Raw genomic sequence first — 23,542 nt, forward strand, 5'->3', positions numbered from 1 at the left:
CAATAGAGTTTCAATTACAATAAACCACCATCAGTGTGATCAGTGTTTGCACTTCATCCGCTCATTTGCATTTTAAAAAACACACCCAAAACGACACATTTTTGCTTTAAAGGGGTCATATGATGAAAATGTTAGCACTGCCACCCTGTAGGTTTGAGCAAAAATGTGTCGTTTTGGGTGTGTTTTTTAAAATGCAAATGAGCGGATAAAGTGCAAACACTGATCACAATGATGGTGGTTTGTTGTAATTCAAACTCAATTGTGCTGTCAAGTCCTTCTTTTCTCTCTCTTTCAGAGTTCAGATTAAGGAGGCGGTATTATTCTAATAAGATATCCTTATGACATCATAATGAAAGCCAAATTTCAATGACCTGTTTTTGCTCACACCTACAAAGTGGCAGTGCTGGCATTTTCATCATGTGACCCCTTTAAAGGGCCCATGGCATACTGAGGTTAGCATTGCTACTTTGTAGGTGTGAGCAAAAAATCATCAAGGTCATTGAAATTTGGCCCTCTGTATGATGCCATAACGAGCTCTTATTATAATAATACCGCCCTCTTAATGTGCACTAATCAACCACAGCACAGCCATTTAGTGCAGAGAGAAAGAGAGAGAAAAGAAGGACTTGACAGCACAATTGAGTTTCAATTACAACAAACCACCATCATTGTGATCAGTGTTTGCACTTCATCAGCTCATTTGCATTTTAAAGAAAACATCCAAAAAGAACACATTTTTGCCCACACCTACAAAGTGGCAATGTTAAAGGGGTCATATTATGACATATTTTTAAGATGTAAAATAAATCTTTGCTGTCCCCAGAGTGTGTATGTGAAGTTTTAGCTCAAAATACTCCACAGCAAATTTATTATAGCATGTAAAAATTGATCATTTGTAGGCCTGAGCAAAAGTGAGCCATTTTTGGGTGTGTCGTTTAAAATGCAAATGAGCGGATGAAGTGCAAACACTGATCACAATGATGGTGATTTGTTGTAGTTGAAACTCAATTGTGCTGTCAAGTACTTTTTCCTTTCTCTCTTTCTCTCTGCACTGTGGCGGTGCTGTGGTTGGATATTGCGGATAAAGGAGGCGGTATTATTGTAATTCGCCTTACTACCTACCTCACAAAACAGGCAAAATCTGAACGACCTAATTTTTCACACGCTTGCAGAAAATGGCTTACCCAAACAAAGTTACTGGTTTAATCTTGATTACATTTTCTAGGTTGGTAGAAGCACTGGGGACCCAATTATAGCACTTAAAAATTGAAAAAGTCTGATTTTCACGCTATGACCCCTTTAACATCTTCATGCCATGGGCCCTTTAAAAATAATTCTGAAGCAGAGTTAACAGCTGCAATCTGTACCGTTATCCTCTCTATCACCATCTGTGTTTGAAACCTAAAATTGCATTTTACATCTTGTAGAGTTATTTTCTTAAAGGTGACATATTATGAAAATCTGACTTTTTCCATGTTTAAGTGCTATAATTGTGTCCCCAGTTCTTCTATCGACCTAGAAAATGTGAAAAAGATCAACCCAGTAACTTAGTTTTGGTAAATCATTCTCTGCAAGCATGTGAAAAAATAGGTCATTGTAATTTGGCTCCTATTGTGATGTCAGAGTAGGATAATACCGCCCCCTTTATCTGCATTATCCAACCACAGCACAGCCATTAAGTACAGAGAGAAAGAGAGAGAGAGAAAATAATTCACAGCACAATTAAGTTTTAATTACAACAAACCACCATCATTGTGATCAGTGTTTGCACTTCATCCGCTCATTTGCATTTTCAATGACACACCCAAAAACGGCACATTTCTGCTCAGGTCTACAAAGTGGCATTTTTTTATCCAAAACTCCCAGAATGCACATTTTTACCATTTTCCTTTTCACCAATGTTGACATTTATACACTGATTCTTGATGTTTGTGTGTCTACATTGTACTGCGGTTAATTTTTAATTCCATCAAAATTTTTCAGAATGACAAACTGCCATGAGAGTGCTGGATATATACTACAGTCTCACATAATTAAGAGTAAAGGATACGTCTGATAAGTGTGCAAACACTACAATTGCACATAAGTTTTATAGATGCTGATGATGCTTATCACTCTAAAAAAAAATGTTGAGATATCAACATTTTGGATAGAAATCTCAACAATGGTGAGAGTAAATGTTAAGAAAGAGTTTTCTACAATCCTGGTACCCAGCATGCATTGCGGCATGAAGCTTTGTTGTTGATTATCACCATTGTTGCGTTTCATAGGCAGATTGAAGTGTCCCTAAAGGCTACAGAAAATGTTCTGTAAGTTTACGGACAGTGTTCTATAAATCTACAGAATGTTCAGTTTTTGAATAAATGGAAATTCTGTAAACATAACGGAAAAGGTGCCGGTAATTTTCTGCCAGGACATTATCCGTTTTTTTACGGATTATTTTTTTAGAGTGTCTCACCATTGTTGAGATTTGTATCCAAAGTATTGATGTCTCTGAAGCAAAAACCACAGCTGATACATTTTCAGCAACCTTATTCAATACAGTGTGTTTTTAGATCAGCATAGAGTGTCACTCTTATACATTTCAGTTCATTATTTCATATCTTATCATTTAATATTTAAATTTAGGCAGCAAAACATAAAAACAACCAAGCTTATATGACATCAGACAATTCTCCTTCCTCAAGCAACACACAAGTTGCAATTGCTACAAGCAAACACACTGTTGCAATGTTAAGAGAGCAGAGTCAGTTCTGGAAGGTCAAGGGACAAAAGCCTAACTAAAGGGAACACTAATCACCATAGTGGTGATTTCAAATGAATCTAAAACAAACACAAACTGGAGATTTAATATGATAAATGTTGTGGTAAATATCCATTTGACTTACACGTCACATCAGAAAGAAGATTTGTCTACTTAATCACTTGTGTTGATGCTGGAATAGTTTAACACTTGTATCTTGATCTGACGGCATTTGTTTAGAAGTTAATCATCATCCATGTTAGAAAATAACTCTGCAAGCAAGTTGTAATTTTAGGTTTCAAACAGAGATGGTGATAGAGAGGCAAAAGTGAGATTGCAGCAGGAGTTATTGTACCCATAATGCAACATGTTATTAAAAAAACGGATAAATGCCTGTAAAACATAAATACGGAAAATTCCTTCATATTTACACAGTACTTTGTCCGTTTTTTTACGGATTTTTTTTAGAGTGTAGACTTTACATACGAAACACCACTACACTCTACAAAAAATCCGTAAAAAAACGGACAAAGTACTGTGTAAATATGAAGGAATTTTCCGTATTTATGTTTTACAGGCATTTATCCGTTTATTTTAATAACATGTTGCATTATGGGTGCAATAACCCCTGCTGCAATCTTTCACTTTTGCCTCTCTATCACCATCTCTGTTTGAAACCTAAAATTACAACTTGTTTGCAGAGTTATTTTCTAACATGGATGATGTTTAACTTCTAAACAAATGCTGTCAGAACAAGATACAAATGCTCAACTATTCCAGCATCGACACATGTGATTTAGTAGACAAATCACGTCAAATGGATATTTACCACAGCATTTATCACATTAAATCTCCAGTTTGTGTTTGTTTTAGATTCATTTGAAGTCACCACTATGGTGATTAGTGTTCTCTTTAGTTAGGCTTTTGTCCCTTGACCTTCACAGAACCGACTCTGCTCTTTCAGCATTGCAACAGTGTTTTTGCTTGTAGCAATTACAACTTGTTTATTGCTTTAGGAAGGAGAATTGTCTATAATGTCATATAAGCTTAGTTGTTTTTATGTTATGCTGCTTAACATTTAAATATGAAATGATACAAAAAATAAAGAACTGAAATGTATAAAAGAGATGCTCTATGCTGATCTAAAAACACACCATCTTTTAAAGATGGCTGCAAATGTGTCAGCTGTGGTTTTTGCTTCAGAGACATCAATACTTTGGATACAAATCTCAACAATGGTGAGAGTAAATGTTAAGAGAGTTTTCTACAATCCTGGTACCCAGCATGCATTGCGGCATGAAGCTTTGTTGTTGATTGTCACCATTGTTGCGTTTCATAGGCAGATTGAAGTGTCCCTAAAGGTTAAGGAAAATGTTCTGTAAATCTACGGACAGTGTTCTATAAATCTACAGAATGTTCCGTTTTTAAATGAACGGAAATTTTGTAAACATAACGGAAAAGGTGCCGGTAATTTTCTGCCAGGACATTATCCGTTTTTTTACGGATTATTTTTTTAGAGTGTAAAATAAACCCTATTATCATGTCATTAAACATAAAAACGGTGGTTCTCAAACTTTTTGGCATGCGCCCCTTGTGTAAGGTGCATCACTTTTTAAAAGTTCTGTGTTGAATTTACTGTTACTGTAGTTCTTTTCCTCAACACTGGGGGCTATGTAATTTGGCTCCAATATAAGCAGAGAGAGGAAGGGACCATCTCGCACCCCTTTTGCCACTAAAATCACTGCTTTAAAGGGAAGCACCAAAATAAAATTTTGAGTTTCTCTGATGTAATTTATCTTCCTGTTTTCTTCTTTCCAGCAGAAAGATTGCAGATACTGGAATCAGAAGTGACAGATCAAAACAGGCAAGTTAAGTAACAGCTATTTTACCAGATTTGTCAGCTGTGTTTTCCCTGGAAATCAAACCTGTGATTGTTGTGTCCTATAGTGCCGTGCTCCACCAGTTGAGCCACAAAAACATTACATTATGATGTTATTGGCAGCAATTTTAAACATTGGTGTGTTTATTTAGGAGAACATCAGTGTGACAATGACAGATCAGATAAGCTCACATCTCACATCATATGATTTAAAAACAACCAATGATTTAATGTACACCAGCATTACTTTTCAAAGACCGAGTGCATCCAACGGGGATCAGAATGATGAAGATGCTGATGAGGTTCAGTACGTCAGTGTAAACCACCACAAAATCATACAGAAGAACAACATAGGTGCTGAAGCTCAATTTGGGAATGTTATTAACCACTGTCCTGCTATTTCATCCAGGTAAGAAACAAATTGTTAAGGCAAGCATTATTGGTAATACTTTTCACAGTTATCCAACACACAAACTCTACAGTATTACACTGTGCATTTCTGAAATCTTGTGGCTTGTAAGTAGAATCTATTAGCTTTACTGTCTTGGTACCTCCAGACTGTTTTAGTTTGTTTAACCTGGTTTTGTGAATAATTAATTATAATTTTTGTTGAACAGATCTAATTTTGGACTCGTGGAAGATTCATCTGTCATCTACAGCGGCATCAATGTGCCATAAAGTGTTTCAGCATGAGCTTAAAGTGAATTAAAGCAAACTTCTTGGCAGAACATTTAAAGCTTATAGGGGCGGTGTCCCAGACTAAAACACATGTTTGAGCTGCTTTAATTTAAAAACATCTTGCACTGACGTATATATCAATTCCATTGTTTTGTCTCAATATGCACACCAGTGTTGTTTTTTGTTAGCTATGTTTGTATAAACTACTTAATTTAACTCTGGGGATTTTGCTGTCTTCATTAGCTCCACCAAGAAATGTATATTTATTTTTTGTAGTTGTTGTGGTTCTGTTGGTCTTTTCTCTTTATTCTCTTCTTGTTTATCTTTCTTTAGTGATTCTGTTTAATAACGGCAAGTGTTTATCATTAATGGTCAATCATCACTTCATTCATCTCTTCATTATCTAATTAACTTCATCACTTCTTCAACCCAACCACACCCATACTTGGCATTAGGTGTGTTCGAGATCATCCGGCGATGCGCAGACCGATCGGCGAGGTTTGCCGCTTGCAGTCGAGGGAGGAACTGAAGACGGAGCCGTCAAGCCGGACACCTGCTGCTTGCTGTAGTGACGTGTGCGCCGTGTTTCCTTGTTTTAATCGCAAATAAAGGGAATTAGATGCTGAATTTGATAAAAACAAACCTTTTAATAAAAAGTTGCAACCAGAAACATTTTATATCGAATATTTTAATTGCTGCTTATACTGTATACCCGAAAATAACGGGAAACAAGCCTATATTATTAAAATACCAATAGAGTTTGGAATTTTCCTTTTTATTTTATTACACGACACAATATAACATATTTAAGCATATTAAAGTGTTTTTTCCTGTTTTAAAACATGAATTTATAATGTTTATTAGTGGAACTAAAGGTTGGATTAAACTTGAAACGCACGTGATCGTTGTCATCAGTGAGGCAGCCAATCACGTAAAGCTGTTACGTCATCACAACTCCGTGCAGCCGCTCTGGAGAAGCTGCACCGGCTGAGCTAGCCGGCTACTCTCGAAACGCTCTCGCGGTACTTAAAAACCATATGACACAGTCACGTGCCTGCAGCGCCAGCTGAAGTCGGACAAACTTACTAACCAAAATGCACTGCTTCAAGTCAGCCGCCGATCGGTCTGCGCAGCGCCGCATGAAGTCGAACACACCTAATGGTTTAGTCCACATTGGCTTTAGTTTCTACAGAAGGTTCATGTGGGCTAAGTCAGATGGGGCCAGCATGGAACCTGGGTGCAAGACCAACTTGGGGCCCATATTGCAAGCCCATATGGGGCCTACATTGGCCCCACCAAGCAATGCACTGCAAAAAATGACTTTCTCACTTAGTATTTTTGTCTTGTTTTCAGTAGAAATTTCTAAAAAATCTTAAATTAAGATGCCTTTTCTTGAAGAGCAAAATGACCTAAGTAAATAAGTCTAGTTTTAAGACAAATAATATAGAATTTAAGTGAAATTGTCCTTAAAACAAGCAAAATGATCTGCCAATGGGGTGAGAAAAGAAATGGTGAAATAAGATTTCTTTTTTCTTAAACACTTAATTCAAGTAACATTTTCTCACTCCATTGGCAGATATTTTTGCTTGTTTTAGGCACAAATTCACTTAAATTGTATATTTTTTGTCTAAAAACTAGTATTACTTTCTTAGGTCATTTTGCTTATCAAGAAAATACATCTTGATTTAAGAATTTTTAGATATTTCTACGGAAAACAAGACAAAAATACTAAGTAAGAAAGTCATTTTTGCAGTGTGCTGGCTGGGAGGTGAGGGACGTTTTTTTATAAGCACATTTTCACGCTGATTCGTTGGATTACATTACCATGCTCCTCCCAAACTTAGTTAAATAAACTTCATTAAAATTGGTCTGTTTTGTAAATTTGTTTTTATTAACCGCAAAACTTAAGGGTTTGTGTTCCTTTTTAAGTGTTATTATGTTTATTATAAATCTAAAAGGGAGGATAGGCAATATTAAATATAGAGCTGAGAAAAGTAAAGTTATTAAAGTTAAAGTTGCATTTTTAAAAGTATGTAAATATCATTTTGGATAATTTCAATATTTTTCATTAGTTTTCTCTGGACATCTTTTTTGTGTTGTTTTTGCATTAAATGCCTTTCTGTAACTTTTTTACTTACACATTTCTAGTCTGCTTATGTTTGGTTTGGTGATTGTGTTTATTCTGAGAATTTAATCCATTTACCACTAAAACACAAAAGCCAGCAGTTTGTTCGGTTTCAGCTGTGTTGGATTAAACAATTTCCCCTTGTTAAGGCCTCAGAAAGGAGGTACTGTAGCTTTAAGAGCTGATGTGGAAATCTGTGACTCACAAACAAAACCCTTCAAAGTTTCATCTCTGGCCTACAGAGGAAATGAGGATGATAAAAAAGTGCATATATGAAAAGTGTGAAGATGGGTGACAACCAGTTAACAAAGAAACTGTAACATTAGAAACCAGTTAATATTCCTTAAAAAAAAGGTTTTGTTCCTTTAAACTTTTTATACGTTGTCTAAAAGCTCGAAATCATAGGGGAACCATTTTTAGTGCTACAGAGCGCCTATAGCACCTCTGTAGAACCATTAGTGGTGCTAAAGCATAGCATCATTCATGTTTCAACATAGCACAATATCCCACATAGCAATGTTGTTCCGGCCCAGCTCTGGCCCACACAACCAGTTTTCCTCGGCCCACATACAACGAAGAATGACGGCCCTACAATGGCCCAGTTCTGGATTACAGACAATAGCACATAACTGTCCCAGACCTGGGCCAGAACAGGCCCTACAAACAAGCCTACGATGGCCCTTGCATGGGCAGCCCTTACTTAGCCCCTAGGAAGTCCTTATGCAGCAAAATCCCCAGAGTTAAATAAACACTGCTGGATGTATACATTGTCCCAATCTTACAGAGTGTTAAAAAGTAACACTGAAGCAGAATTAAAAGCTTTGTTATCATCTCTCTCACCATCTCTGTCTGAAACATAAAATTGCATTTTACATCTTACTTGTACAGTCATTTTCATACTTTAGGTTTAGATTTTGTTCCATTTAAAGTCACCCTTAATGTGATCAGTGTTTGTTTTAGTTGGACTTGACTCTTGACTCTTCCCTTATTCATTTTTTTGACTGCTTTAATTTTGTGTTGTTAATAAAGTCTAAACATCATCAAGTAGAAAATGTATGTGTTAATTTAAAGTTTGAACACTTATCAGAAGGATCTTTCTCTGACAATAATGTGATACTACAGTATGAGATCCAGCTCTCTCATAGCAGTTTGTTATTCTGAAGAATCTTGAAACACTGACACTTAAAATTAACCGGTTTGTTATGTAGACACACAAACATCAAGAATCAGCCTGTCATGTATGTGGTTCTTTTTTTTCAAAATATGTGTTCTGCACTTTGAGAGATCGTGTGTGCATCACATGTCCTGCCAAAATAAGTGCCTGCTGCAGACGCATCTAAAGTGATTCCGATAAAAGAGACGCTTGCATTTGCCAGATCCTTGCATAATCTCATGCGCAATCAGAGTTTACTGTTAAGGGAGTGTCTTGTGTGTATTTTGTGAATGTGAGCGTCTCTTTTATCATAAACGGTTTTGATGCATGTGCAGCAGGCACTTATTTTGATAAAACGCGTGATGAACACAGGATCTCTCGACACGCAGGACACATATTTTGGAAAAGGGAACCACATACATGATACTCTGAACACTTATTTTGAATTAGCGCCCCTCGGATTAGGAGCCGCCACTGTGAAATTATATGTTTATATTATAAATCAGATGAAGACGTTATGCAATATTATATATAGAGCTTAGAACAGTAAAGTTAGTTCTATAAAACAAATGCATTTTTAAAAGTACTGTATGTAAATATGCATTTAGACAGTTGTATACCAATATTTTCCATTAGTTTTCTCTGGAAATTTTAAGGTGCTGATTTTTTCAGAAGACTGTAAGCTAAACCCATTTCTAGTCTGCTTGTGTTTGGTTTGCTGATTGTGTTTGTTCAGTGCAGAATGCTCTGAGAAATTTATTAATTCACTATTAAAACACAAAAGCCAGCAGTTTGTTCTGTTTCAGTGAGGTGTGTTAGATTAAACAATTTTCACTTGATAAGGCCTCAGAATGGAGCTTATGTGGAAACCTGTGACTCATGCTCATATCTAAACCTTTAACGAAACACTTCAAAGTTTCACCTCTGGCCTGCAGAGAAAACGTGGGCAATAATAGAGTGCAAAAAAAAGTGTGATGATGGGTGACAACCAGTGAAATAATAAACTGTAACAATAGAAACCACAACAGTAAATTTATGATGCCTTCATTTTACATTTATTTCATCATTCATTTGTCATTCGTCAGATCAGTAACATTATTAGATGGCAGTGGTCGAGATTTTTAGGTCTGTATTGTATTTACCATACGCATCTGCTTATGTTGTCACTTTTATACACTCAACAACTGAAGATGTTATTTCAAGTGTTTTGGCAAACGTTTCCTTTGCCCCCCTTTGCTGCAAAGTAAAACAAAACTCTGCGCACGTTCTGCATAAGCATCATATGCATCGCCTCATATAAAAATAAGAGGTGTTAACCACAAACTGGTCAGAGGTTGTTAAACACAATGCTCTTCTGATCAGTAATTTTCTCCTTGGTTTTCAGTTAAACAGGTAAGAGCATCATTCTTTGATATGTTGTTTAAAATAATTTTTAATGTATTTAAAAATATCTAAAAGATCAAAGAAAGTACTTTATAAAGACTTCACATATATGTGCAAGCGTGCATGTATAATAGTGGCGCAGTATTGCATAATATGTGGTACCTTTCAAAAGATAATTATTTTATCTCACTATAAAAATAAGTTTTTGGTTATTAAGAAATACTGTACATAAAAAGTTTTTTAATACCCAAGTCAAATTTTATTCACGTTAAAACTGCTTTGCTTTATAATATCAGTTTATGCTTTATTGTCTAGAATGTACACTTTAAAAATAAAGGTGCTTTACAATGCCATAGAAGAACCTTTTTTTCGGCTAAATGGTTCCATAAAGACTCTTTAACATCACCTTTCTATTTTACAAAAGGTACTTTGTGGTGTATTAAAAAAGGTTCTTCGGATTGTAATAAGGCAGTTCAGAAGTGGTTCTTAAAGAATCTTTAATGGAATTCTTTGATGAACCAAAATTGGTTCTTTTAATGCCATCGCTGTGAAGAACCTTTAAAGCACTTTTATTTTTATACACTGTCAGAAGAAATGGTCAAAATATTGTACCTATAGCTGTTATTGGGGTAGTACACTTTGTAAAGCTAATACGTACCATTTATGTACATATATGTATAGATTTGGTACCAGTATTTGCATTTGAGGTACAAATAGGAACTCTTCAAGTGCAAAGGAGCATGTTTTTGGAAGCGCAACGTCTCAGTGACAGGGACTATTTTTGACCGTTAATTCTGTCAAAAAATTCTGCTTAATTCCTAGTATCATATAATTCACTATGAAAGAGTTACTATAGTTGTCAATAAATACAATTTCCTTTTCAGTGGGGGCCGGTGCTTCTCTTCTGAGGGGCAAAAATTCAAAATGTGTTTGTTGTGTCATGTGAACCATGTGCATTACAGTTTCTCTGAATTGCTAAAACACATTTTTTGAAACCAACACTCATTTTCTCAAAACCTTAAACACAAATCCCAATTTTAAACAAAATTTACAGAACCCCTGACTCTTCCAGCAAAATCAAACAATTCCTTCAAAACCATTCACTTGTACTCAAAATCAAACTAAGCCTTCAAATCATACACACATAAGTCTATAATATAAAACACTACAGAGAATCCATTAGACATACCTTAAAAATGGAAAACACAACATCCAGGACATCTGCTTACAGAAAAATACATGTTTATTGTACATAACAACACACTTGACAAATACTGTTAAAAATCTATAATCACAAGTTAAGTTCAGTGAATACTTTACTGTAAGTACTGCAAGTAATAGTAAGTTTTCAATATTACTGTAAGCAGCACTTGTATTTTGTATAAAGTCAGCAATCCAACTGCAAATTTTGCCAATTGCATCGTCTCGGTTGTCTTTTCTTCCTCATACTCTTCATCTACCTCTCAGACTGTTTCCAATCCACACAATTGGTAAACAATACCATTAGATAACAGTGTTGTTGTGTTTACTCGATGATAACGGTGTTGTAGTTGTGTTCAAATTTTGCCTGCCTGTGTTTAGCATTTATAAAACAAGTGCATTGCAGTGTGAAATGTGTGTTTTAGTGAGAAGTTTGTTTTTAGAGTTTTGCAAAAAGAGTGCATGATTTGACAAAAGGGTTTAGGCCACTATGAATATGGTTCAGGGGTTTAGTGTCTTAGCAATTCAGAAAAACTATATGTGTCATATCAAAATACATGCCTGCTGCAGAGTCCTGCACGGGTCCATTTTTGGAGATCCGCTCCAGCCCAAAGTTTAGCACCAGATACGTCCTGCCACCTGTGATAATATCAAATTAAATCCACACGACCCGTACCCGTACACATGCATAAATCACGCACACTAAAATCATTCTAATTAAAGTGCTTTATTTTTTTATCTTTCACCTCTCTCAACATCACAACAGCGTCATGAATGGGCACATGAAACAGGCTAAAGTGCACTTTGTTTTGGGCCATTCAAGTAGCCTACCATCGGCACCTAAATAGGCTATGGAACCTGATAACTATACACAAATAGACCTATTAATGAAAAAACAACAAAAAAAATACAACCTACCTACACAACCCCTGCTGTGCTCCTACAAGCCTCGAAATGCTTTCTAAAAGAAGACATTCCCAGCTTCTGGCCATCAACGGAAAAACATTATACAACGCTTGTTCCAATAAGGCAACGAGAAGCATCAACAAAGTTCGCACTATCGCAGTGGTGGTGACGTAATGGGTCACATGTCATAGGTTGCGTGTTTAATGGTAATTTAGACATACAAATGTTGCATATATTTTCATTTGCGCTACTACCCGCCCGCACTGAGTTATTTATCCGCCTGCATCCCCGCCCATGAATTTTAGGAATGTCACAATCCACCTGTTTTAGACACTTTTATGAGGGTACCCGTGGGTACCTGACCTGTTGCAGGACTCAACAGCATACATGTCGAAAGGGTTTATGATAAATGAGACGCTCACCTTCACAAAATACTCGCAAGAGACTAACTTATCAGTAAACTCTGATTACCCATGAGATTATGTGAGTATCTGGCACAGCAGGCATGTATTTTGACATAACGCATGATGGCACACATATTTTGACATGATGAACCACACACATGATGGACTAAATACATGTTGTGACGAGCTTGCATTGTGCGCCCTCGAAAAAAAGCCATCAGCCGTCAATCATTTTTATACAGTTTATATAAGTTTTTGTTTTCAATTAGTCATATCAGCTTTTCCACAGGAAGTTTATACACTGCAAAAAAGGATTTTCAAGAAAAAAATTCTTAGAATTTTTGTCTTGTTTTCAGTAAAAATATCAAAAAATTCTTTAAATAATGTGCAAAACGACCCAAGAAAATAAGTCTAGTTTTTAGACCAAAAATATCAAATGTAAGTGATTTTGTGCATAAAATAAGCAAATAAATCTGCCAGTGGTATAAGCAAAAACATCTTGAAAATTTTCTTAAACACTAAATTCAAGAAAAATAATTTTTTTTGCGTGTTTTACGCACAAAATCACTTAAATTTGATATATTTGGTATAAAAAAATTGTGAAAGCATAAATGAAAATCCCCAAACATTCAGGAGCTTTGACCGTACTGGTTTTTAGATTGTATTGTGCCTGTGTATAATCACTTTCTTTAAATATTACAACAAAATAGTTGTAAATCGCTCTGTAGGTGTGGCTATAGAGATGTCAATCAAAATAGCACCTCCTCTTCCTTTGATCCTTCTGCTCGTGTTTCCAGGTAAGTCAGCCTGTTTTTACTCACTTTAAATAAAGTTGTTTTTAAGCATACACTCTTCCAGCTGGATTATTATCGTCGTATTTCATGAAGTTAAAGTCACCATGAAGTGAAAGTAGCAATTGTCTTATCATCCCTGTGGTGTCGTATATCTGGCTTGTGAAATGAAAAAAAGGCAGGGCTTGACTTGAATTCGTCCATTGAGAAATTATTGGATAGTTTGAAGTTGGTTTCTATTTGCTAATCGCTGCTATCTTGTCCGGACCCTGCCCACCTGGCATATACCAAATGACCAAAAATAAAGAGAGATCATCTTAAACAAATTACAGTTTTTCATTTCAATTTCACTGTGACTTTAAATATTTAAGTTATATCTGTTATTTGTATTTTTATGAAAACTGATTTGTAGTATGGTAATGGTTGTGTTTCAGGGGTTTCTAGTGATGTCGGTTGGGTTGTGAATTACAGCTCTTCAAAGATCTGTGCACTAGAGGGCTCATCTGTGATAATCCCCTGCACTTATAAATACCCTGCTGGATATGAAATCACCAAAGCATTTTGGACCAAAAATTCAACCCCAACAGGCATAGAGCCTCTAGATCTGTCTGAAGACTCTGAATACAGTCAGAGGATTCAGTATCTGGGAGATAAATATCACCGCTGCGCCATCAGACTGACTGATTTGAGAAAGACAGATTCACACAAATATTATTTCAGATTCATCACTAATATAACAAATGGAAAATGGACAGGCACACCTGGAGTTACTCTTACAGTTACAGGTAATCTCTTTATTAGTGAATGGCATCTTATTGTTTCATCAGGAGTAGACAAAGTCTTGCACAGAGCTCTCTTATTTTAAGATCTGCAGGTGGAGACACAGCAGAGAGTAAAAGAAGGAGACTCATTGACTCTGACATGTAAAAGCAGATGCAGTCTGCCTGACAGATCAACATTTATCTGGTTTAAAAACACACAGTCATTAAGTGAGAGAAAAGAAAGAAACAATGAACTCATCCTGCAGTCAGTTACACGAGAGGATGCAGGCAGATATAGCTGTTCTGTACAGGGAAACAAACTCATATCATCTGCTCTGTATCTCAATGTCATGTGTAAGTTCATTTTAAATCATTTTTAAAATGATCCTAAATGATTGTTGGTTTGACTGTTGCGGAAAAAGGCATTTTTGGTTAATATGTTCAGATTAAGAAAAAACAAGGTCGAAATGATAAAACCTTACCCTCTCTTGTTATTTTGATTCTTACAATGTCCCCAATGTTACTTTTAGATTCGCCAAGGAAAGTTTTGGTGGGGATAAGTCCATCTGGTGAAATAGTGGAAGGTGATTCAGTATCTCTGTCCTGCAGCAGTGATGCTAACCCACCTGTTTACCAGTACAGATGGATTAGGGGAAACTTATTTGTAGGATTTGGAAAGACCTACAGCATCAAAAGTATCAGATCAGATCAAAGTGGAGAATACAAGTGCAAGGTCTTCAATGAAATTGGATGGAAATACTCAAAAGCTGTGATTTTAAATGTTATGTGTAAGTTAAGTGTAATTTCAGCAATAGATCAACAGAGTTACTCCATCAATGGTTATACGTTTATACAATGGTTATAAGTTTTGTGATTTCACTTTGTGTTAGACCCACCAAGGAATGTCTCATTGTTCATGAATGGATCTGGTGAAATAATGGAGGGTGATTCTGTGAATCTGATCTGCAGCAGTGAATCAAATCCACCGGTTCAAAACTACACCTGGTTTAAGGAAAATGAAACATCATCTGTTGGGTCTGGACAGATTTTCACAGCTATGGAGAATGGATGGTTCTACTGTGTGGCTGAGAATAAACACGGATTTCAGAGATCAGCTGCAGTTGCAGTAATACTTGGTAATAGTTCCTAAAGTCTGTCCATCACTCCCTAAAGTCTTTAAATAATTCCATGCAGTCTATACATCACTCCTTGGAGTCTGTCCATCACTCCCTTCCACAGTCTTTAGATCTTAAAGGGGTCATATTATGAGATATTTTTAAGATATAATATAAATCTTTGCTGTCCCCAGTGTGTTTATGTGAAGTTTTAGCTCATAATACCATATAGATCATTTATTATAGCATGTTGAAATTGCAAATTTGTAGGCCTGAGCAAAAGTGTGCCGTTTTTGGGTGTGTCCTTTAAAATGCAAATGAGCCGATGACGTGCAAACACTGATCACAATGATGGTGGTTTGTTGTAATTGAAACTCAATTGTGCTGTCAAGTCCTTCTTTTCTCTCTCTTTCTCTCTGCACTAAGTTGCAGGTCTGTGATTGGATAGTGCAGATAAAGGGGGCGGTATTATTGTAATTCACCTTGCTACCTACCTCACAAAACAGGCGAAATCTGAACAACCTAATTTTTCACGTGCTTGTAGAAAATGGCTTACCCAAACAAAGTTACTGGGTTGATGTCTATCACATTTTCAATTATAGCACTTAAACATGAAAAAAGTTTGATTTTCACGCTATGACCCCTTTAAGAAAAAGTAACCCAAAAGTAACGTAACATATTACTTTCCATGAAAAGTAACTAAGTAACGCATTCAGTTACTTTATTGTGGACTAAATTAATATTGTAATGCATTACTTTTAAAAGTAACTTTCCCCAACACTGACTCTTACCATTCTCTGTAGATAACTTCCTGCAGTCAGCACTGTGTGAATCACTCCCTACAATAGTTTGTAGATCGCTTCCTGCAGTCACCACTATGTGGTTCACTCCCTGCCTCAATCTGTAGATCACTCCTCACAGTCATTTGTCTATGTATCCCCTTTGCAGCCATCAGTCTGTTGATCACTACCTACTTTAGTTTGTAGATCCCCCCGCCCTTCCTGCATAACCATAACAGGGTCATGTCAGCACAATAGCTTGGCATAATCGTGTAACAAGATGTTCAATTCTCTCTCTACAGGTGGAAAATACATACCTTTGTATTTAATTGCTGGGGGCATAGGTGCATTTGGAGGTTTAGTTTTTGTTTTCATAATTTTGTTCTTTAGGTAAGTAAGTTGATCTCGTTTATACAGTCAAAACATATTCGAATCAACAAAGCATGCATGTTTTTGTTAAACATGTTTGATTTGTTTCTACTGAACAGTTGTGCACACAGGAAGAAAAAACAAAGAACTAATAACATTAGAGGAATGCAGGACAATGACACAGAATATGAAGTCAGACTGGCGAAGATGGTAAAGTTTCAATACGAACATGTCACTTACTGGTAGAGTATTGTGTCAGTGGCGCAAATGGTGATGGGTTCGATTCCTTGGAACACACGTATTGTAAATCTATATATCTTGTAAAGCACTGTAAGTTACTTTGGATAAAAGCATCTTCTGAATGCATAAATGTAAGGGGATGTCAGACCACTGATCCAAATGTACAAGATTTAAAAAGAAATAAAAAAATGTCTAACCATTAATAATTCAATAATGAAAGACCAAAAGTCTCATTTATAAAACTGTGCATAGGATCCTTACTAAAAGTCTACGTATGCACAAAAGACAAAAATGGCATACACCAAAAAATATTAAGCAATGAAAAGTTTTCTTTATAAATCACAGATCACCTTCAAGTGTGCATCCATTAATCATCCTCAGATCCCACCCTGCAAGCCCATTCTCTTAACAAGATTGTTTTTTAAAGATCACAACCTTTGCATGGGAACTGGCGTACACACGTTTCCAGTCCAATTTTGTGCATATGCATGCTTTATAAATGAGACTTCAGGCCAGTGTGACTAAATCATAAATCAGCAAAAAAAAAAAAAAAGAATGTGTAAAACCAGGCACAACAACTTAAATTGTAAATAACTCGCAAAATACCAAACGAACATAAGCTCAATTTATCAATCAAACAGGAAGTATCATCTGCGTCTGTTATGTCACAGTTATGTCAAAGTTTCCTTTATGAGTCCTGTTCTTTTCACAGAACGATGACCTTGGCAACAACGCATACACAAATTTCATCCCTGCATGCAATGTCTTTCAGGAGGAGGGTATTTCTTCATCTTCAGCAGTAAGTCAAGATGTGAAGCTATCATTATGTTTGTTTTTTTTAAACAGACTTTTTCAAATAAACAAAAACAGAGTGAACAGTGGAATACAAAATATGTGAAAAATATGTGAATGATTTCTCTCTTTCTCTTTCCTGACAGGAAGCTGACGACAGATATGACACATACAGAAGTTATGACACAGTACACGCGTCCTCCGAAGATGTGTACTGTATACCGGATACACCTGTAAGTTGATATAATAAACTACTTGCGTTTATTTTATGCATTGTTTTTATATCTTTATCTTTAAGCATCTGTTATACTTATTTTACAACAAAGGCAATATATTTTAACATCTTACAGGGCAATGTCAGAGGTATTAACTGCGTTTTGGTAAATGGCCTTATGATTTTGTTTTTCTGTCTCTTTCCTTTAGCCTGCTGGCCCCAGTGATGGCATATACATGAATTTTGACCCGGGCAGGTCCTTTGCATCTGATCATTTCAAATCAAACGTCTTCTTCTATAAAGAGTGAAAGAATTCATCAGACTCGAGGAAGGATTTGCGACATTTCAGTTTCTTATTAGCATCAGGCTCCGTCATCTATTTGATAATTTAGCAGTAGTGAGTGTGTAAATGGGGCTACAACAGTTTTGTAATAATAAGCATTATGATTTATTCACACGCCTCTGAAGTTCATACTGTGAAACTTACATACATTTTGGGTTTTGTGTTGTCCCGGAAATCCTGTATAATTCAACCAATCAGAGGAAGGCTTTGAACATGCTAAACTGTTTCTGGTTAAGTGGTCCATATGCATCAGGCATTCAGCCAACAGTTCATGTGTGATGTCTGAGGCTGAGAGTAGGTTACTTAATGCCATTTAGCATTTTTACATTGTCCTGCCTGACAGGAAGTTTCTCAGGCACTTCTTTTATAAGTATATGTGACATTTTATGTTTTTAAAAGAATGGAGAAATATGTGACTATATGGATCAATACTCATAAATTGCTTTGAAATGTGTGTCACATTTTTCATGTTGTCTGCATTAATATTTACTGTCACTGTGTACATTGCTTCCGCGTTGCTTCCGCTGAATTCAGATGTTTTTTTTAATATATTTTTAAATCTGATATTAAAGACATTAAATGATGTTTCTCTCATGTTGTTGATCTTCTGTCCTGTCCCGATGTTTATCTTAGTGTTGAATGTAAGTACACACTGATACATTTTTTATATATGTACAATTGTTTATTGATTTCGAAATCCACTTTGTGTTATTTTTTCAGATTGTTTGTTTTTTATAAACAGATCATTCTAATTTTAATTCTCAAAATAATATAAAGTTAGATTGTATTTACGCATACATTTGAGTAAGTAAATCATACAATGAACCAAATAAGATTAAATTATACTTTTATATACAGATTCACCAAAGAAAACTCCAGTGTCCATCAGTTTACCATCAGTGACCTCTGCAGTTAACCCATCCCAGTGGGTAGTGAACAAACACACTGCAAGTCATGAACACACACACACAGACCAGAGGTGGGACCTTCAAGTCAAAATCAAGTCTCTCAAGTCATAAATCCCAAGTCATCAAAGAGTTAAATTTCATGAGATAATTGATTAATTATATGGTGATTATGCATTAATGATGAACACCTGTTGTTAACAATCAACATCACTGAAGAAAAGAGAAACACAAGAACTACAACTAACTTCAGCCACAGCTGTAGAAGGAATTAACAGAAAAAAACAATAACAACAAAATGCCACCATAAGAATGGTCAAGGTTTGCTTTAGTTGGTCTCTTGACCCTTTTACTAATTTAAAGTAATTTGTTTTTAAGCAACTGCAGTATTATTTTACAGCAAACATTTGTGCATTGTTGAAGCAAACTGCATAAAGTCACCATGATGGTGATCACTGTTTGTTCTAGTAGGACTGTTGACCCTTGAGATTTTGCTTGCTAAGTTTTTTCCTGGTTGCATTACTTTGTGTGTATAAAACGCATTTGTTATAGTAATGTAAAATTAGTTCAATTTTGTGGTGGTTGGTACATAATAAAAAAACATTGTCTAATTTATTGATTTACTCATAAAAATGTATTTTCTTTCAATAATGTATATGAGACACAGTGTTTTCGCAGCAGTTTGTCACAAAGGTTTTTTAGAAACCATGGGCAAAATTAACCGCTGTGTTTTTGGGACACACAAACATCAAGAATCAGAGTACAAATCTCTACAATGGTGACCAAGAAAATTGTAAAAAGTGCATGCTGGGAGTCCAGAATGAGATGTGTTATTCATTAATACCCAGCATGCATTGCAGTTTTTCATTTAATTTGCTGCGTCCGAAACCGCCTACTAAATACTATATAGTACGCGAAAAGCAGTAGGCGAGGCGAGTAGTATGTCCGAATACATAGTATTCGAAAAACAGTATGCGAAAAGTACCCGGATGACCTACTACTTCCGGTTAGATTTTGCAGTGTGCATACGATGGACGCTTCACTATCCCATGATGCCCCGGACGAGGAGTTATCCAACGAAGGAGAAGAGGCACGCCGCTGTTTTCGCGCTGAAATGACACGACGTGATGACGACGTATGTCACGTGATGTAACAACATGGCGGATGTAGTACGTCCGAATCTCATTCATACTACCAGGATTCATACTATACAGTACCTACTGTTTTAACGCCAAGTAAGTAGGTACTTCATCTAATTCAGTACCTACTATACAGTATGCGGTTTCGGACGCAGCCATTGTCACCATGGTTGAGATTCATACTCTGAAAATCCTTGATGACAAACTGCTGCGAAAGCACTGTATCTCATAAACATTACTGAAAGAAAATAATTTTTTGAGTAAATCAATTAACTAGATGATAATTTTTAATTATGTACTAACCACCACAAAATTGACCTAATTTTACATTACTATAACAAATGTGTTTTATACACAGAAAGTAATGCAACCAGGAAAAAACTTAACAGGCAAAAACTCAAGGGTCAACAGTCCTACTAGAACAAACAATGATCACAATCATGGTGACTTTGTGCAGTTTGCTTCAGCAAAGCAATAATACAGTTGCTTAAAAACAAATTACTTTAAATTAGTAAAAGTGTCAAGAGACCAACTAAAGCAAACCTTGACCATTCTTATGGTGGCATTTTGTTGTTGTTGTTTTTTTCTGTTAATTCCTTCTACAGCTGTGGCTGAAGTTAGTTGTAGTTCTTGTGTTTCTCTTTTCTTCAGTGATGTTGATTGTTAATAACAGGTTTTCATCATTAATGCACAATCACCATATAATTAATCAATTATCTCATGAAATTGAACTCTTTGATGACTTGGGATTTATGACTTGAGAGACTTGATTTTGACTTGAAGGTCCCACCTCTGTTACTTGTAGAGTTATTTATTAACTTAGGTCTAGATGTTGGCTGTTTCATTAAAAGTCACCATTATTGTGATCAGTGGTTGTTTTTGTTGGACTCTTTACTCTTTACTGTTTTTGACTTGTTTTCTGGTTGCTGTAACTTGGTGTGTTTAAAACCTGTTTGTTAAGGCAACAAAAGAGACAAAAGTATCCAGTGTGATTCTATGACGGCGGTGGTGGTTGTTAGGATATAGTGTTGATTGTTATGTAAAAAAACTGACATGCTATTTTGGTTTGCTTACCAAAAATATTTTTCTGTCAGTAATGTGATACTGAAGTATGACATCTGGCACTCTCATATCAGTTTGTCATTTAAAGAAAGTTGAAATACTGTATAGTTCAAAATTAACTGTTGTCCACTTTAGACACCCAAATATAAAGAATCAGAGTATGGATCTCAACAATGGCGACCATAAAATGAAAAGCTTCATGCCGCAATGCATTCTGGGTATCAACAAATCTTATCCAGAACTCCCAGAATGCACTGCGGCATGGAAAAAAATCATGAACATTTTGGCATTTTTCTTTGTCACCATTGTTGAGATTCATACTGTGAGACTTGATGTTCGTGTGTTTAAGTTACAGCATGGTTAATCTAAGTACACATTCTTTCAAAATCTTCAGAATGATGAACCGCGTGAGAGTGCCAGATATCATACTGTAGCATCACATTACTGAGAGAGACCAATACATCTGCTAAATGAGCAAACACTGAATGAATAAATACATTTTCTAGATGTTCGACATACGTATCAACCACCATAACAGAATTGCAACATGGTCTCTTCTTTACCATAACAAATATAACACACAAAGTTATAGCAAACAGAAAAAATAAACAAAGAGTCAAGAGTCCAACTAAAACAACCACTGATCACAATAGTGGTTACTTTAAATGAAACATCTAAACCATAACTCTACAAGTAAGATGTAAGATGTAAAATGCTTCAAGTGTTACTTTTTTAACACTCTGTAGTGTGGATCTATATAAACATTAAGCAGTGTTAATGTTAATTTAACACTGGGGATTTTGCAGTGTACATTAGCTCCACCAAGAAATGTTTATTTATTTTTTGTAGTTGTTGTGGTTCTGCTCAGAGGTGTCAAATCCATGTGCCAGGAGTAAGAAATATAACTAGTTTTAACAAACATGTCTTAATAAAAACATTACTGGTGTGCATTTTGAGGCATAACAAAGGGCACTGAAGTATTATAAGATGTGTCAGTGCAAGTTGTTTTCAGTTTGGACAGCTCTTAAATTTATTTTAATCTAGAACTAGTCTAATCCCTGTCCGGGAAACTGCCCCAACATGTTTTAAATGTACAAAATTATAGCATTTGGAAACATAACAACTAAGAGTCAAGTCCTACTAAAACAAAAACTGATCACAATAATTGTGACTATCAGAGGTGTCAAATCCATGTGCCAGGAGTAAAAGTCTTCTCCAGTATTTTGTTCCAATCACCTGGATTTAATTAGCAGTTTTTCAGCAGATGCTTTTTTGTGGCAGTTTCACGTATTGGTTGCTAAATTCTTTTTCCTATTTGCTTGCCATTATTGCTTGTGATTGGGGTTAGAACAACTTTCTGTTACATAAAATGACATCCTCACCTTAACCCCAACTCCTGGTTTATTCTGTTAAATAAACATATAAACCAATGCTTAAAATGACATCCACATTTATGCCAAACGCAACTTTATCTTCGCATGAAAACATTCTAAAAATTAGACGAAAGCCACAAATCTAAGCCCCAAGCAACAATGGTAAAAAAATAGGAAAAACAATTGCGGAACCAATACATGAAACTGGCACGAAAAAAATTGTGCTATGGACATGTGAAAACGCAGTAACACATCCCTTAAACGCTCAAAACATTTCGAACTGAACTCAAATACAGTCACATTCCTATCTTACCATATCTGCGCTACTCACCTGACCAACGGTGAGCTCAAACTGCCAGAAGCTGGCGGAAGGCTCAATATCTAGCACCAGTGCTGTGATTGGCTGAAACGCTCGGGGCACAGGGAGTGCCTTCCAGGCAGCGCTGCCTTGAAGGCTTCGTTGAGGGCTTAAAACACCAACGAGTCAGGAGGTCAGCTCCTGCTGAAAAACTGCTAATTAAATCCAGGTGATTGGAACAAAATACTGGAGAGGACTTTTACTCCTGGCACATGGATTTGACACCTCTGCATAGCAGAGCATCGCTCTCCTCGTTCTACAGGCAGACTTCCGTGGTGGGCGTGGCCAAATGGTGACAGTAGTGGCCAATAGAAACGGGTCTTTCATTCAACTAGGTTGATCCCTCCCACTGAGACGCTTGTAACTTGCATCCAAAACTTTTTGACTCAAAAGCAAAGATTTTTGATCCGCAAACAAAAACAGCGTAGCAGAGAGCAAAATGTAGGGACACGCGATGAAACTACTCAAAGAAAAATTCATATTGCAAAAAATTTGGTTAACAATTACTGTATTTTGTAACTAAAATAATTTTAAGATAACATTTTTTAAATGCAAATAATTTTTTTACGACAATTTAATAGTTTTAATCTCAAATACTGTATGTTTGATTGAATAATATTGACACAAAAGTAATACCATAGACACACACACAAGCACGCGCGGGCACGCGCACCGTGCCATGACTTTCTTTTTCGTGCCAGTTTCACATATTGGTTATTCAATAGTTTTTCCTATTTTCTTACCATCGTCGATTGGGATTGGGGTTAGAACAACTTTCTGTTACAGAAAATTACATCCTCCCCCTAACCCAACTCTAAACCCAACCACAA

The 23,542-nt window shown here is 36.0% G+C and overlaps 1 protein-coding gene across 1 annotated transcript; it reads left to right on the forward strand.

Moving 5' to 3' along the window:
- The first annotated feature begins 13,160 nt into the window (after window positions 1-13,160).
- Window positions 13,161-18,376, forward strand: LOC129443912 (B-cell receptor CD22). Its single transcript, XM_055204168.2, has 10 exons — window positions 13,161-13,268; window positions 13,697-14,047; window positions 14,129-14,377; window positions 14,554-14,811; window positions 14,914-15,159; window positions 16,220-16,307; window positions 16,406-16,496; window positions 17,239-17,325; window positions 17,465-17,551; window positions 17,742-18,376. Exons 1-10 carry the CDS (start codon window positions 13,214-13,216, stop codon window positions 17,838-17,840), a joined length of 1,611 nt encoding a protein of 536 aa, XP_055060143.2. The 5' UTR covers window positions 13,161-13,213; the 3' UTR covers window positions 17,841-18,376.
- Window positions 18,377-23,542: the final 5,166 nt, after the last annotated feature.

This window comes from Misgurnus anguillicaudatus, chromosome 3 (genome assembly GCF_027580225.2).
Source record: "Misgurnus anguillicaudatus chromosome 3, ASM2758022v2, whole genome shotgun sequence".
In the NCBI taxonomy this organism is placed as follows: domain Eukaryota; kingdom Metazoa; phylum Chordata; class Actinopteri; order Cypriniformes; family Cobitidae; genus Misgurnus; species Misgurnus anguillicaudatus.